Source organism: Anser brachyrhynchus (assembly GCF_964034855.1).
Source record: "Anser brachyrhynchus genome assembly, chromosome: 14".
Lineage (NCBI taxonomy): Eukaryota > Metazoa > Chordata > Aves > Anseriformes > Anatidae > Anser > Anser brachyrhynchus.
In genome coordinates this window covers 6264436-6280114 of record NC_137709.1, presented here as the reverse complement: position 1 = coordinate 6280114, position 15679 = coordinate 6264436, and the positions used below count along the sequence as shown (strand labels likewise).

The following is a 15679-nucleotide window of genomic DNA, read 5'->3' as shown; positions in this document are numbered from 1 at the left end:
CCATGGTTTCGCCCACCCCATTCCCCATAGTTCCCCCCTCCCATCCCAATGGTTCCGTCCCCGCTCCCCCCCCCGCCCCCAATGGTTCCGCCCCCAGCTCTGGTTGGCCCCGCCCACAGCGCCCTCCCCCCGCCGTCGCCGCCGCCGGAAGTGACGCCGCTTCCGCCTCCGCCGCAGGCCGGGCCCGAGGCGGGGCGGCGCGGGGGCCGCCATGTCGACGTCGCTGGGCTCCAACACGTACAACCGGCAGAACTGGGAGGACGCCGTGAGGGCCGCGACCGGGGGGAGGGGGGGGGAACGGGGCCGGGCCCGTTCTGAGAGCCCGGGGTGGGGCCGGGGCGGTGGGGCCGCCCTGAGCGCGGTGGGGGTGAGGGGGGTGGGGGGCAACAAAGGCCGCGCTGTGCCTAAAATGGGGGGGGGGCGGCTGGGGACAGCGGGGCGGAACGGGCAAAAACACGGAGCGACGGGCGCCCCGCCGGGAGGGAGGGAGGGAAAAAAGAGAAAAAGGGGGGAAAAAGGGGCAAAAGAAACAAAAGGTCGGTGAGATAAAAGCGCGTTTATAGGGAGCGGTATCGGGCGTCGCGGGGGGTGGGATCCCGTGTGCTCAGGCAGCGAGGAGCCGGGAGGAATCAAGGGCCAGGCCCTAGGGGCCGTGCGGCTGTCGTACGCTGCCACTGCTGCGCCTCTCGCCGTTGCGATGGCAAATAAACGAGCTGCACGGCTTGCCGCTCTGAGAAAGTCACCGGGATGTCCCTCACCAGTGAAATCAGGAGCAGCCAGCGTGCTGCGGGTCTTTCACCAGAGGGGCTCGGGCAGGGGCTCGTGGCTGGCCCAGGGGCTCATCCTGAGGGAGGCCTTTGTGTCCTCCCAGCACCCGGGTGGGTTACGGTCAGGTGCAGGAGGTGATTCAAGTGCTGCCATGGTGATTTCGTTGCTAATTCCACGTTTTCTTTCTTCCTGGTCCATTCAGGACTTCCCTATTCTGTGCCAGACATGTCTTGGAGAGAACCCGTACATCCGCATGGTACGTGCCTGCGTGACCGCGCGGCCCTGTGCTGGGCGATGGATGCCTGCCCTGGGACTCCTCGGTTCTGAGGGATAAAACAAGCTGGGATACAGGAGGTGCTGAGCCGCGTGTGCGCTCCCAATTAGCTGGTTGTCCGCAGCAGGGTCTGGTTCATACCTTTGTTGGTGTGTCACGTCAGGGTGGTAGACACAGGATGTAGGAATAAGCTAGGCAAAAAGGAGAGAAAGATGGCAGCCTGACGGCCAGATGGCAGGAAGCACCAAAAAACAAAGCTTCGGTGCCGGGAAGTTGTGCGCTGTGGGGAGCGGGGAGCTGCTGGAGCGTTAAATAGGTCAGCACAGTTTGTGATGTGCAGGATATGTACCCCTGACAAGGAGCTAAGGCAGCCTTAGTAAGGTGTCCTGGCAGTGATTTAAATCCTTGTTTGTTGACCTCGGTTCTGGCCGTTCAGGATGAGTCAGGCCGTGCTGTGCCGCTTTTCTCTGTGCTCAGTCCAGGTACAGAGGGTGAATGTTTGGATTCTCTCCTTCACGTTTTCTTTCCACAAATTTTGCTGAGAGCTATTACAGCGCTTTTAAGAAACATAATTTTATTGCTGATGGAAATGAAGTTTCGGAAACGGTTTGTTTTCGTGTACTTGGTTTATGTAATTACATCACCTTGGTTTAAAAAATAACTATTAATACTCCGTTTCATTTGCACCTCGCCTAGTACATGAAGTGAGGCTCATCATGCTTTGTTTAAATGAGCGATTCTAAAATGGGTTGAGAGTTCCTTAGGATTATTTTTGTCCTGTTCACCAACCAAGGAAGATTCCACTTAAGCACGAAACACGGGGGTGGGTGAGCCTAGCTGCAGTGTGTGAGGAAGAGGACGCTGTGCCGTAACTGTGACGTGTTTTGTGTTTTTTTGTCAAGTTAATGACGTTCTGCGTTTTCTTTTTTTGATTTTGATTATGTTTCAGACCAAAGAGAAGTATGGAAAGGAATGCAAGGTATGTTTGTTGTCTTTTGAAGCATGCCTAGGAGCAATGCGTTCTGATGTTATAAAATATCTGCTGCCTTCAGGAAAGTGCTTGTCTGGGTTAACATCTTAACGCGTACGTAACTGCCTAACACTTTAGGGCAGTCAGCAGTCTGCTTTGTTAGGTGCTTGTTCTTGTAACAGTAAAATTATTGGTCAGACAGACCTAGGGTTTGCTCGTGTTTATCAGAATCTTTAGGTTTTGCTGATATCATCGTACTTTATTTAAAGGTATTGCAGCATTCAAGATGTTCAGTACTTTCTGTTGCAAGTTTCTTTTCATTGTTAAACGGTGAATAAATAACTGGAGTTTAGGGTTTGCTGTGAACATGTTATTCTTGGCCGGCTAGAGGTTACTGTTAGAAATAACCCAGGTTTATTTCTGAGAGGGACGGAAATATTTAATGTTGTCATGACTTGAGGGAAGTTAAGGTCCGTCCCTGCTTCTTTTATCAGTTGTCACCTGAGGTGGGGAGAAGGGTTGTGTTGAAATTGTGCTTTGCTTCCTCAAACTGTGCGTGCATCAGATGCAGACGCATCTTTCCTGCAGATAACGGGGCGGTGGTTTTTATCTGGACCAAAGGTTCTATAGCCTCTCACTGGGCTCGCTGCTGTTTCGTTGACTGCTCAATTTACAAATAATTGCCAATTTGTCTTTAATAACGCAAGACCCTGGATGGTAAGTTCAGCGCTTTGTGATTCAGTTGCTGACTTTCTGTCTTTCAGATCTGTGCCAGGCCCTTCACAGTGTTCCGCTGGTGCCCTGGTGTGCGCATGCGTTTCAAGAAAACAGAAGTGTGCCAGACGTGCAGCAAGCTGAAGAACGTCTGCCAAACCTGCCTGCTCGACCTGGAGTATGGTGCGTACCAACAAGCATTAACTAAGAGAAGCAGCAGTTCTGCTTGCCTCTGAAATGAAAGCTGGTGAAATGGCTTTAAATGTGTGCGTGAAATTGGCGTGGTTGTCTGTCTGCAGACAGACTTTGAGAAGAACAAGTCTCGATGATCGGGTCTCTTCCAAGATTCAGGGACAGCGTGGTGTACCTGGGCAGTAGACAAGTTATCTCTGGCTACTGCAGGGTGCGAGAACTATTTTTTGTTCTTTCGGTTTGTGCTTCATAGGGGTGTTTTGCTTGTTTATTTCTAGGTTTGCCTATCCAAGTCCGGGATGCAGGACTCTCCCTTAAGGACGAAATGCCTAAATCTGATGTCAATAAAGAGTATTACACCCAGAACATGGAGCGTGAGGTAAGAAAGTGTAGTTTAATCGTGCTCTGTTTGTGTGGATGTGTACAAGGGAGGGAAGGGGCCAAATGCACTTTCTCTGAAAAAGAATGACCCAAGTCATCTTAAAATCATGTGCTTCCTTTGATTCTTTGCATTATTTTCCAGTATTTTTATATCATACAATATGTAATACCGTAACAGCTCTCAGCAAATCGTTTGCGTTTTAACTTCTGCGTAGATAGCCAACTCTGACGGCACCAGACCAGTGGGCGCGCTAGGAAAAGCTACTTCCACCAGTGACATGCTGCTGAAGCTGGCTCGGACCACGCCTTACTACAAACGTAACCGTCCTCACATCTGTTCCTTCTGGGTAAAAGGAGAATGCAAGCGAGGAGAAGAGTGTCCTTACAGGTACACACACATTTCCAACGCTTAATTTGTTCCCTGTGGCCGGATACGTTTTCCCCCTAGGGACTGAGGAACAGGAAACGTTGCAGTGGGGAGGAGACACGATGCCGTGACTGGGGTCAGTGTGAAACCTGAAGTGAGCTGGCGTGCAGTGCCACTGAATGGGTCTTTGTTGTGACAAGCTCAGTGCTGAGGCATTTGCTGCGTGGTTTTGTAGTGTTTGGCCAAAGCAGTGAGTGCAGCTCTTGTCTTGCGTAGTTCATTTCGTCCCTTCGTGGCATCAATCCCCTCCGTCAGAGGTCTTTGGATTTGAACAAGAGGCCGTTTGAAATCCAGCTCTTGTGTGTTGTGGTACTGAGTGCTCGGCAGTGAGAAGTGCCATTCATTCGGAGCTGAAGGCAGCCCTGCCTGGAGCATGTTGTTAGCTGCAGTCTAAGTTCTTGGGGCTTTTTGTTGCGTTTTGGCCTGTTTATGTGAACAAAGTTATAAACAACCAGACCGTCCTTAGAGGGGAAAGGAGCAGTTGTAGTCCCTTGAACCCGATGCAGCTGTGACTGGTGTTATGAAACGCTTTGTTTGCTGAACCTTAGACATGAGAAACCTACAGATCCGGATGATCCTCTGGCTGATCAGAACATCAAAGATCGTTACTACGGAATTAACGATCCTGTGGCTGATAAGCTGCTGAAACGAGCATCGACCATGCCTCGACTGGACCCTCCTGATGACAAGACCATTACTACGCTGTATGTTGGAGGGCTTGGAGATACTATCACTGAATCAGATCTCAGGTGTGTTGGTGCAGCTGTGTTGCACTTGCCTTTGTATTTGGTGCTTTGGTTACTGCTCATCTTCAAGGGAGGGAATCTGTCTTACAAGGAAAAAAAAAACAACAGCTTTCAGTGTTCCTTAACGGGGAACTGGTTGGTGGGCAAGTACAGAGGAGTGCCAGCTTGTTGGAGAACAGATAAACAGGCGTGCTTCAAATGCTTTGATTAAGAGAGAAATCTTACAGATGAGTCATTCTTCGGAGCTCTTGGGGGTTCTGTTAAGCTTTTTACAACAAGGCCCCATACCTTCTGTCTAGCTAGCTGCTGAGAAAAGCTGCTGCAGTGATTTTATTGCTCTGTAATGACACACGGGAGCCAAGAGACTTGATTTGTAATGGTTGTTCTGACGTGGTGACGGGGAAAAGAAAGGATGTGATCATTTCTATTTCATCACATAAAATCTTACCCTGCGGCTAGGAGGAGCGGGATTTCATATGCATGTTTTTCCACACAGAAATCACTTCTACCAGTTTGGGGAAATTCGGACGATAACTGTGGTGCAGAGACAACAGTGTGCTTTCATCCAGTTTGCCACCCGGCAAGCTGCAGAAGTGGCTGCTGAGAAATCCTTCAACAAACTCATCGTCAACGGCCGCCGGCTCAATGTCAAATGGGGCAGGTGAGCGGGGTGGGGGGCATGCACACACGTAACCTCTTTCTCAGGTGCCTTGTCAGTACTGTCCTCAGGGGCTCGATTCTTAAATGGAGTTCATTTTTTGTGGGTCTTTGTTCAGTTTATGCAGCCCTGAGGAGCTGGGTTGGATGTTAAGCTGAAGTAGGCAATGGGTCGATACACGGTTGGGGTTCTCTTGCAGTCTCTTTTTCTTCCAGTCGTGGGATCTGGGTTGGATATGACACGAATTGTGTAAGGGTTGTGTTAGTTGAGGGTAACGGATGAGTTTCATAGTTCTGCTTCAGTTCAGCTCTGGTGAACATTATTTGCATACTTTGTATCAGCTCTCTTTGGGAGTGACTTTTTCATCCTTGGCCTGAAGCAATGGATCTAGATTAGATAATGTGGAACCGCTGCAGTATAAATATCTGTTCTGCCTTTTCTTATCCTTGTTCTCAAATTTTTGTCTGTTCTTTAGGTCTCAGGCAGCAAGAGGAAAAGAGAAGGACAAAGAAGGTACTACAGAATCTGGGATAAAGCTGGAACCAGTTCCAGGACTTCCCGGAGGTAAGGGAGTAGTTTTCTCCTCTGAAACGTTTCATGCTGACCTGCTTCCATGAGAAAGGCTGGAGTTCAACCTCCGAGAACATTTTAAGTTCAGGACACCAGAGGCACTGGTGAGCCCAGAGCAGTTCCTGACTGTGGGTTTGCAGCAGATAAAACCTGGCACGGGAAACGAGCTTTGTCTAGAAGCAAATTCTTGCTGAAGAGAAAGGTTGTCATGTGATGAGTGAAAAGTTAAAGCTGAATTAATTAATGTTACTCAGGTCCAAGGTACTGGCAACCCACGCTGTTCAAGTCTTGGTTAACGTTTTTGTAATTCATTGAGTGTTGTGTGAAGGAAAAAGCCAAGCTGGTTTCTGATGGAGTAAAGTGGGGAGTGTTCCACAGGTTGGCGCAGTCCTACTTCTTGCTCCACCTCGAATGTGTGATAGCAGCAGCAGTTTGCCCTTGTGGGAGAATTGGTTGTGCCTCCTCCTCGGAGGCAGGTATGTCTGCATTTCTTGACTGAGAGATTAGATTTTCCATAACCGCAGTATGGTTTTGGTTTTTTCCCTGCAGCTCTCCCACCTCCTCCAGCTGCAGAAGAGGAGGCTTCTGCAAATTACTTCAACCTACCTCCAAGTGGCCCTCCAGCTGTGGTTAACATTGCCTTGCCACCACCTCCTGGCATTGCTCCGCCACCACCTCCAGGTACTTGTTTTTCCTCTGTGACCGAGGGTTTCTAAATTGGTGTTCCAGCGCAGCGGGCTGGAGGTCTGGTCCTCCTTGCTCAGCTTAACTGTAGCACTGATGGATACCCTGTATTGATTTTCCTGATGATATGGGCTGAAACGATGATATAAAAGGAGCTGTCAGCACAGTTTGATTAAACCGAGCTGCCTGTTGTGGTAGGTATTCACTTGCAAATGTTGAGGCACGTTAGAGATCCCTGTTACGGGTCTTCAGACCTGCCTGGGGCATTTGCTGGCTGCGTAAATGCTGCACTGACCTGAACTTCAGAGCCCGTTTCCACAGCTGGTTGAACGCAAGCCTGTGTTTGTGTACGTGTATCTGTCTGAAGGTCTTTGTGTGGGATGTCAGACTCTTTGGTTGCTCCACAGTTGAGTAGAAATCACTTAGATTGGCATTACAGACACCCCTGGCAGTCCCCCACCAGCTTTTATCTGTGACTAGGAATGTGTGTTGGGTAAGGGTTGCTCCCAGTTTTACTGGGAAGAGGGGAAGGAACTTGAGGAATCGCGGGAGATGGGCACCTCTCTGAGGTGCAGCTGGTGGCCAGGCTTTTTCCGTTGGCAGTTCCAAAGGGTAGTACGCCCGCGTTGTTTGTTCTCTTGCTGTGCCTGAACGTGACAACTCTCTCCGCAGGTTTTGGACCACACATGTTCCACGCCATGGGGCCGCCGCCTCCCTTCATGCGAGCGCCAGGCCCCATTCACTACCCGTCTCAAGATCCCCAGAGGATGGGCGCCCACGCGGGAAAGCACAGCAGCCCCTAGCACATCGTGTCACCCTCGTCGTTTAAGTAAATGTTATTTTCTAGTTACCATGGTAGTGCCGTATGTTGAGCTGTGGGTGAGCTAGAGAAGCCTTATTTCCCTGCTTGCAGACGCTGGGCAAGCTGAGCTCTGTGTCCCCGTTAGCTATCGGATCGTTGATGCAGCCCGGGTCTTTCGTTTAGTATCGGGGGGTGGGGGGCAGACAGAAGGGCTGTCGGGGGGGGTCTGTGGATCAGGTGTACCAGAATTACAGTGCTCGTAGTGTATCCCATTTGCACACTTTTGAAATAAACTTCTGGAAAAACAAAAACCAAACCCTCTTCAAGCCCGTTTGATATCCTCAGTCTGAACACTGTGGACTATTTAAGTGTAACCAGAGACTCCTCTGTGTCAAGTAGCCAATGACTTGTTACTCTAATGACGTATTAATCTTGTAATATCGAGCCAGGACTGAATAAGAGCAGAAAAACAAGCTTGTCACATGTGCCAAACCCGTGGCTTTGCCTTACCAGCGCCACAGAAATTTTTTTCCCCTACTTTTAAAAAACTTTTAACAGAAAGAAACTTTCTGGCGCTTCACTTCTAATCCTGCGTGTCCTGAGCAAGAAAAGTTGGGTTGTGCAAGCAGCCCCCTGGTGATGCAGGCGTGACCTGGAGGGACAGGTTAGCAGCTCTAACCAGGTGACGCTCCCCAGAAGGTGCTCGTGTGCCCCCCTGCAGCTGTCAGCAGCACAGTACAGCTGCAGACTCGTCCTGTGTATTTACAGGACATGATCAGGCATTTGGATACGGTCTCCTCTTAAACTCTGAGATGGATCCAACATCTTTCTGATTTGATAAGACGTGAAACTTTTCTTTCTGTGCTCCAACTATAGCATTTGTCTAGGAGCAACTGCATGGAGCCTGCCGTTGAATAAGGTGTATGGGCACATGGCTAGAGGATTTTAAGATACTGTATGTCTGCTGCTTTCATGTAACTGATCTGTGGGCATCTTTCTGTAAAGCAAAACATGATGGGACCTGTTCTGAAGACTCCTTTGTTTTAAAAAAATACATTAAATACGTGAGTTTTTCAACACTTTGCTTAGACCCCGCTTCCTGGAGCAGGGTGTCTGAGGGCTTTGATTGATTCGGCTGCTGCCAAAGCCGGGGTGAGGAGTGGGCTGTGACAGTGGGTCCGGTTCTGGTTCCTTGCGATGCCAGCGGGTCCCCCTGATGCCGCCACCAAAGGCGTGCGTGATGCTGCCAGTGCTGGCATGGCACCAGGGGCACGGCTGCGGCACAAGGTGGCCTTCCCTGGAGAAAGGGCTGAGCTGTGGGCTCAGGTGGTTAGTTTAGTTTTTGTCAGGTAAGAGACAGCCCAGGCGGTGTTAGGGGGGCGCTGAGGCACGCTGGGGGATCAGGAGGGCTGTGCTGCGTGCTGCCGCTCTGCCCCCGAGGCTCCAGTGGGCCCATGGGCACTGCAGACAGATCGTGAATGCAAACAAGGTGTACGTTATAGCAATTCATTTATTTTCCAACCAGGTTCCCCAGGGGTACGTGTGTTCAGCTGATGGACAGAGAGATGAGAGGTGGGTTTAGAACAGGACAGCAGCCGTACATCACAAATTTTTAATGTTAGAGGACTAGACCTTTATTCTTTATCCCCTCATGCTTCTGTGGGAAGAAAGGGAACTTGCATTTCTCCGCCCCGAATGGTGTGTTGTCGCAGCGGAATCCCTGCCTGGGATTTTCTCTGCACGTCTGCACGGTATTAGAACGCGCTTTACAAGCGAGGCAGCTGTTAACTGCATTGTTACCACGAAATTTACTTGCCTGGTTTAACCACAGCGGTGGAAAAAAATGCTTTTATCCCAGTGCTCCTGGTTTCACGGGACTAAATAAGGATGGCATTAAGAACTTGACAAAAGCTGTTGTAGAAAGCGTGTGTTATGTTAGAGATTTTTGTTAGCGGTTGGCAGGGTTTTTCCCAAGTTTTTGATGGCTCTCCTACAAACTGTTAGCTGCATGTCCCACCGCGTGCCACTGCTGGAAAAAAAAACGTGTAGTCAAATCCCCACTGCTGATTTTTGCATTTAAGAAGTCCACGCTTGCTGTAGGGACGTGACTGCACTGCTTTTCCTTCCCACTGACGGTGAAGTTACCCGAATACCCCGGCAGTTTCTTTCAGGCACCCCAGGCTGGCGCAGTTTTGCCGCGCATCTGCCCCAGGCAGGGCCCGGTCCTTATCCTGGCTGTGTGAAGCAAACCTGGCGTAGGAGGATCAAAGGGCTGAGATGTTCAAGCAAGGCGTGCAGGTAGGAAGGGCAGAATGACAGCTGTCACGTGCTAGCCAGCAGCTTATGGAAAAAGTGGCACAAGTTTCCAGCTCCCAGCGTTCCCCTCCCCTGTCTGGGTCGTGCTGTGTGGTAAGCAGGCAGGTGACCAGCTCATCCTTTGCGTTGTCCAGCCAAGCCTGAGGTCACTGCTCTTAACGTGCCAGTGCCCCTGGTTGCTTGTTCTGCTGGCGTTGTGCAGTCCTCGCCTCCTTTCGCTGTCCTTCGGATGGAATTTCTCCCCGGAGGCACCACCTGTCGGGGCAGGGCGCGTGTGCCAGCGAAGCAGCAGCGGGACCTCTCGGTGCCTCGCGGCCGGTAGTGCCGCCGTGCCCCACGGCGCGGGGGGAGGACAGCCTGCACGGCGTGTGTCGTGGGGTGATGGTTACGGGAGCCTGCGGGGGTCTCCTCGCGTGAGCGATGAGAACGTGGCTGCTTCGCTTAGCGCTAAACGCCCTTGTGCCAGCGGCTGGTATGAGGGGAACTCAGAATGGTCCCAGGCTGGAGCTTGTTCAAATCCCATGGAAAAGGACGACGAGCTGAGACCTCGAGCTTAGCTTTCAGGAAATGCTAGGCGAGAACACTTACTCCCCTCTCCCCTACTGTGCAAAGTACGGTTGAGTCTAGCGAGAAAAGCATCCGTGGCGATGGGGAAGGGAGCGGGGGTGCTACAGCTCGTCGCTCTCCGGCAGGACCCGCGCCCAGCCCTGCGGTACTCTGTTGAAGTTGCGCCTCTGGGAAATCAGCTCCAGACCGCTCAGGTTGTCCAGCTCGGCGGCAGGCACGTAGAAGAGGTCGCTGAGCACTGCTCTGTCAAACGGGGTGGGAGTCCTGCAGCGCAAGAGAAGTGAACTTAGCGCGTCGCAGAGAGGCTGTGGTGGTGCGAAGGTGGAAAAAGCAGGTCTGGACCTTTTAACTCAAGGAGCCCCACCTGTAAGCAAATGACCACCCCCTTCTTTTCCTCCCCAGGATGCTGTTACAACCTCTGCCCGCCCAGCAAGGTGCTTCCCTTGCACGGAGCACGCTTCAGCTCGACCTTCGGCAGGCCTGGGCAGTGGTTCTTGGTGTGTGAGCGCCCGTGGCTGTACGGGGAGGGGGGAAGCGTGCTGCTGCGTCACCACGGCCTGCTGCCACGGGCTCCACCACCAGCCAGGGATGTGAAAGGGCTTAGATTAAGAGAGCAGGTGGTGGTGATGAACCCACCGGTCCCTAGGCAGTGACTTGTCTGCAGATAATGTGCTGTGCAGGGGCCGGGGCTCCTCCTGCTGCCTCCTGATTGCTCTAGCACATGTGCAGGCAAACGTCTTTCTCCTGGCCCTCGTTCCAGCCGGCCTTTTGGGACAGCTTCTCCAACTCTGACTAAGAGGAGGAGCAGCGCGGGGGCAAGAGCTGTCATCCCTTCCTGGAGAAATGTGCGGAGGGACCGGGGAAGAGAGCGCCAGCTCCCCGAACGCCGGGAATGTTGGTTTTGGAGCCGTGCACGACCTATCAGCGAGGCAGAGCTGGGAATGTTTGCTTTGGGAAGCGCTGCTCGAGCATGAGTAATGTGGCCCTGTTTTGCAACAGTGTCCTAGGGAGAAATAAGGGGGGGAAAGGTAAAGGAGAGGGGTTTGTTCCAGGAACAGCCTCCCTTCTGGGAAAAGACAGGCGTTTTCAAAGCTTTGTTCTTGCTCTCTCCTAAAGCAGCACACCTTAGCGAGCCGGCCGAAGGTCTCTGCATCCCAGCCTGAATTTTTAAAGCTGGGAATAAATTGGTCTGCCTCGATCTAGTTGCTGTTGCGATGGTGAATTTTGCCTTGCCCTGTGACACACGCGGGCTGTGCTGGGGTTCACCTAGCTTTAGGCAAGGCTGCTGGCTTCTCGCTAGCCGAGCTGTTCCAAAAAGCGTGTTTTTCTGCCGTTTGGTATTTGATGAACTGAGAAGTGATTTAAAAGCCGACAGCTTGGAAGATCATGAAAAGCCCCGTTAAAAGCAGATTGGCTGTCTGAATCTTCATGCCTCAGTGAAGAATTAGAGGAGGTGGCAAGAGGCTTGGTGTTAAATTAGCATCCATCTGTATTAAATAACAGTTCAGGCCTTTAAATAGAAAGGCAGCGTGCGAGAGGGGAGAAACGGCGCAGGGTAAAGCATTATTCAGAAACATGCCCTTGCTTCGGTCCCTGCCCGCAAATAAATGCCGAGGCAGGAAACGGATAAATGCTGAAAGCAAAGAGCCGAGCGTCTGCAGCAGCTCCTGGGGCTCCACCTGCAGCAGCTCCTCCGGCGTCGCTGCAGCGGGGCGCCGGGGACGGCTAACTGGGGAGGGGGGCAGAGGGAAGAGCTCTCGCAGCCCCTTGGCTTCTCCTTGGCTTCTCCTTGCTCTCCCTCAGCTCGCTTTCCCTTGCCTGCCCGCTGGGTTTCCTCTCCCTCAGCTCCGCTCCAGTACTGCCCAGTACAGACCAGTGCTCTGACAAGCTTCCAGAGGTGTGGAGAGGAAACGTGGAGGTGGTGCCAAGCTTTCAAAGCACAGCGGCGGTGTCCCCCGCGACTTAAATCCGCGGTGAGGCCGCAGTGCGGTCTGCTGGAGGAGCAGAGCTGGGTCCCAGCAGGGAACTCCAGTGGGATTTGGGGCACTCGCAGCTTGCCTGCCTACTTTCATCCTCGTGAAGGAGGCTTTCAGCGAGGAGCAGAGACAAGACCTCGGTTCACACATTCCCTGAGACGATGCTCAGCTTAAAAGCTCAATTCTCATCTCTACCCTGGGTTGCTGGTACCGCCTCCTCCACCTGAATCCCCACCAGACACCTTTCCTGAGAGGCGTTTTTCCTCGGCAGTGTCCATTCCGCGGCCCTAACCTTGACCCCCACGTAATTCGGGGGCACGCAGGAGGCCCAGCAGCCGCGCTCGGCTGGAAGCAGCCGCGGGACACGGAGCTGGCCAGGCCCAGCCACCAGAAGCGGGCCCGGAGCCTTCAATCCCAAGCACGCGTTTGGAAGGGATCTGGTGACCTCTTAGCACCTTGTGGGGAGATTAACCTCGTCCCCCCGCGCTTCCAGCAGCTGCTCGGGTACCTTGGGGAATTAGGAGAGAGGTTGGCACTGCCTCCGCCGCTCCTCCGCCCGGCCCTGAGCTGATGCTGGCGGGGAGCGTCGGTGATTGCTCCCCCGGGAAGGAGCTCCCTGCACCAGTGAGGGGAATTCAGCTGGGAATTCAGATCCCAGGGGGATCCAGTGCTTAGGGCTGCTTAGAGCTGAGGATGGAGGTGGCGGACGGACGGACGGACGGACGGACAGATGGATGGTGAGACCCGCGCCTCGGCCAGCCTCACCTGTTGAAGCTGACGAACTCCCCGTACGAGGGTTTCATGGGCAGCTGGTTCTCTCTGCCCACAGCCTTGTCCTTGTCGCCGAGGAGCCCGTGCCACGGGGAGCGGTAGCCCTTGGGGATGGCGGTGACGTTGAACTTCTCCGGGGGCACTTCTCTGAGGGGCCCTGAGTACCCTGCGAGGGGGCAGAGGCGGCGTTCGGTGCTGCGGGGCGAGCCGGGCGGGGGGGTTGTGTGTGTGTGTGTGTGTGTAACAACAGCTGTGTTCACACAGCCCCGGATCCAAGGGGGCCTCGCAGCAGGGCTGCCTCCCTCTTGGTCCCGTAACCTCCGGGGCTTTTGGGGTCGCAGGGACGAGGAGAAGCCCCTCTGCCCCAGGGTGGGAGCAGGGTGCGAGCCCAACACTCACATCGCCTCCTCCCAGAGCCAGACCTGGGGGGGCTCCCGGGGGTCCCTGTGGCACTGCGCGGCGACCGCAGCGGGGCTGCCTTCGGGGTGCGAGCGCTTACCTGGGGCCAGATTGTCTGGGTTGAGGGCTCTGCCCATCTGCAGGACTTTCTCCGACTTCTTGGGCACCTCAGGAGGGCCGCCCTGGGGCGACGCTGCCACGTGCAGCTCCGAGTGGAAGCTCTGCTGGCCCTCGGCGTCCCCAGCCTGCGGAGGGAAGGCTCCGGGGCTCAGCACCTGAGCTGGCAGGATGCGGGCAGGAGCCCTGTCCTGCTGAGCAGGGGGAGCTGCTGCCCCCCCAGGTACCCACCGACCACTCGTTCGCCGTCCCCTCCAGCCTGGCTTTCTCGGTGCCGTGCGAGCCGCCTGGCGCTGGGAGCTGCGGGGGGAGGAGGAGAGGGGTCGGTGGGGGCACGGGGAGCAGGAGGCACCCCCTTGGTGCTCGCCCCCCGCTCCGCCGAGCCGTCCCCCCTCCTCTCCCTTAGCCTCAGCGTAGGCACTGAGCGTGGCCGCTCCGCTGGAGCCCTGCAAGGGAGGGATTCCCCTCAAAGGCTGCGAGAGCCCGGGGCCACCATCCTGCCCGGAGCTGGGCTCCCACCTTCCTGTAGCCGCTGGGGTGCTCGAAGATGAAGCGCTGCATCCGCCTCTGCCGCTGCTGGAAGAGCTGGGAGCCGCGGTTGGTGCTCAGGGAGAGCTCCTCCAGCATCACGTCCTGCGGCGTGCTCACCTTCTTGCCCAGGTCCAGCCGGGGCGCTGGGGACACCAGGGGAGAGGATGGGACGGCTGCTGGGGGTGCCCCTCGCACGGTCTGGTGGCAGTCCCTGTGCCCCGCCACCACCACCAGCACCGCTTACCATCTCCAGGGTCTGGTTTCATGATGGTCATCGCCCGCTGCCACGCTCCTGGGGCAGGGCTACGGGGTGGGGACGGCTCCTGGCCGGCTGCAAGAGAGAGATGGCCGCGGGTGATGGCTGGGAACGGGGACACACCAGTCCCCGGTGTGCCACAGGGGCTGCCAGGCTGTCCCCACCCGGCAGCAGTGCCTGGGGTCACCTCTCTTCCCTGCCTCGGGTGTTTGGGGGCTCCCCACAGCAGCCCCTGGGGATGTGCAGGGCCCAGGGGTGCCCCCATTAACCCGCGGGTGGGAGCAGAGCCGTGTCTGTGCGCACAGCGCCTTGGGGTGCTCGCGCTCCGTGTCCCCCAGCCCATCTCTGCTGTTGTCACCCTCTCATCTCACCCCCACCAGAGCCCCTCGGGAAGCTCAGCACCACCCCGTGCCCGTCATCTTCCCTCTTTGCTGTTCTTTAGGGCAGAAAACGCCCCCAGCATCGTCCCTGCCTGCAGCGAGCGGTGTCCCCGGGGCTGAGCCCCGCTTGGAGCAGCACCCACGGCCGGCCGGCTGAGCAGAGGTGCTGACAGCCCCCGCACCAGCACCACCGACTCAGCAGAGCTATTTTCAGCTGCTGGCCCAAGCGGTGCAGGAGCTGCAGCCCCGACCCTGCAGGGCCAGCCCAGCCCAGGCAGCGGGGTGAGCCGGGGCACGGGGCCGCCGCCTGTCCCCCCTGGTGGGGCTGGGGGGCACCGGGAGGAGCAGCGGGGCCGGGCTCCTCAGCTCCCAGCTCCTCGCCTCGGGGGCAGGATGGAGGTGCCCCCCCTGTGCTGCCAGCCCAAAATGCACCTGCAGCAGCCGGGACGTGCAGCTCAGAAAGCAGCAAGGAGAGTTTTGGGGGCTTGCTGGCGGTTGCATCCCACATCTCTTGGCTCAGACTAAAGCTGTCACCTTCCCTAAAAGCCGCGGGCAGCACAGGGACCCCCAGGGCTGGGGCTGCACGGTGCCTGGCGCGGGGCTCCTTGCCAGCTCCGGGTCCAATATCTCCCATCCTCGGCTGGAGAGCCCAGGACCCGCTCACCCCTTCTCTCAACCCCCCTCCCCGCTCCCTCTGTGCTTGTCCTGTCCCATGGGACACCCCACGCCTGGGCTGTCCCCACGCCCCGTGCACCCCCCACCCGCTGACCCAAGTTTGGGACCTCGCCCCCCCCTACCTGCCCGGGGGGCTCCTTGTGATACCAGCGATGCTGTCTGGCTGCGCTGGGGACGAGGACGCGGCCTGGCTCCAGCCACCAGCCTTTGGTGGCCCCCAGCTGGCTCTGCGCAGCACCTGGGGCTCTGTGCTGCTCGCCCCGAGCCGTGCTGGGCTCCGGACGGGGTGCCAAGGTCCGGCGGCAGGACAGCAGTTATTTCTGGCTGAGAAAGGGGGCGGAGCAGGGCTCACCCTTGGGGACCGCCGTGGTGTCACCCCAGCACCGAATGGCGCTGGTCCTTGGGGACCAGGACGGTGTCACCCCGGCACCAAGTGGGGCTGTGCAGCGGCAGCAGGAGGTGGCCGCACGTGTCCGAGCCCCTCGGGGCGGGAGGGAGGCAGGCA

General features: G+C 55.6%; 2 protein-coding genes across 3 annotated transcripts; one reads left to right on the top strand and one right to left on the bottom strand.

Annotated features, from left to right (window-relative positions):
- Positions 1-123: 123 nt before the first annotated feature.
- On the top strand, positions 124-7502 carry RBM22 (RNA binding motif protein 22). The gene is made up of 11 exons (XM_080555645.1): positions 124-265; positions 971-1024; positions 1992-2021; positions 2777-2909; positions 3197-3297; positions 3515-3687; positions 4275-4475; positions 4969-5133; positions 5606-5694; positions 6250-6381; positions 7057-7502. The coding sequence occupies exons 1-11, from the start codon at positions 212-214 to the stop codon at positions 7185-7187; spliced, it is 1263 nt and encodes a 420-aa protein (XP_080411771.1). The 5' UTR covers positions 124-211; the 3' UTR covers positions 7188-7502.
- A 1176-nt stretch (positions 7503-8678) lies between these two features.
- MYOZ3 (myozenin 3) lies at positions 8679-15549 on the bottom strand. 2 transcript variants are annotated; one of them, XM_080555647.1, is made up of 7 exons: positions 15297-15549; positions 14108-14194; positions 13852-14006; positions 13564-13632; positions 13316-13460; positions 12811-12982; positions 8679-10333 (listed from the first exon to the last, which is right to left on the bottom strand). In XM_080555647.1, the coding sequence occupies exons 2-7, from the start codon at positions 14136-14138 to the stop codon at positions 10171-10173; spliced, it is 735 nt and encodes a 244-aa protein (XP_080411773.1). In that variant the 5' UTR covers positions 14139-14194; positions 15297-15549; the 3' UTR covers positions 8679-10170. The 2 variants fall into 2 exon arrangements, with proteins under 2 accessions (XP_080411773.1, XP_080411772.1); XM_080555646.1 differs by having other exon boundaries at positions 14108-15549.
- Positions 15550-15679: the final 130 nt, after the last annotated feature.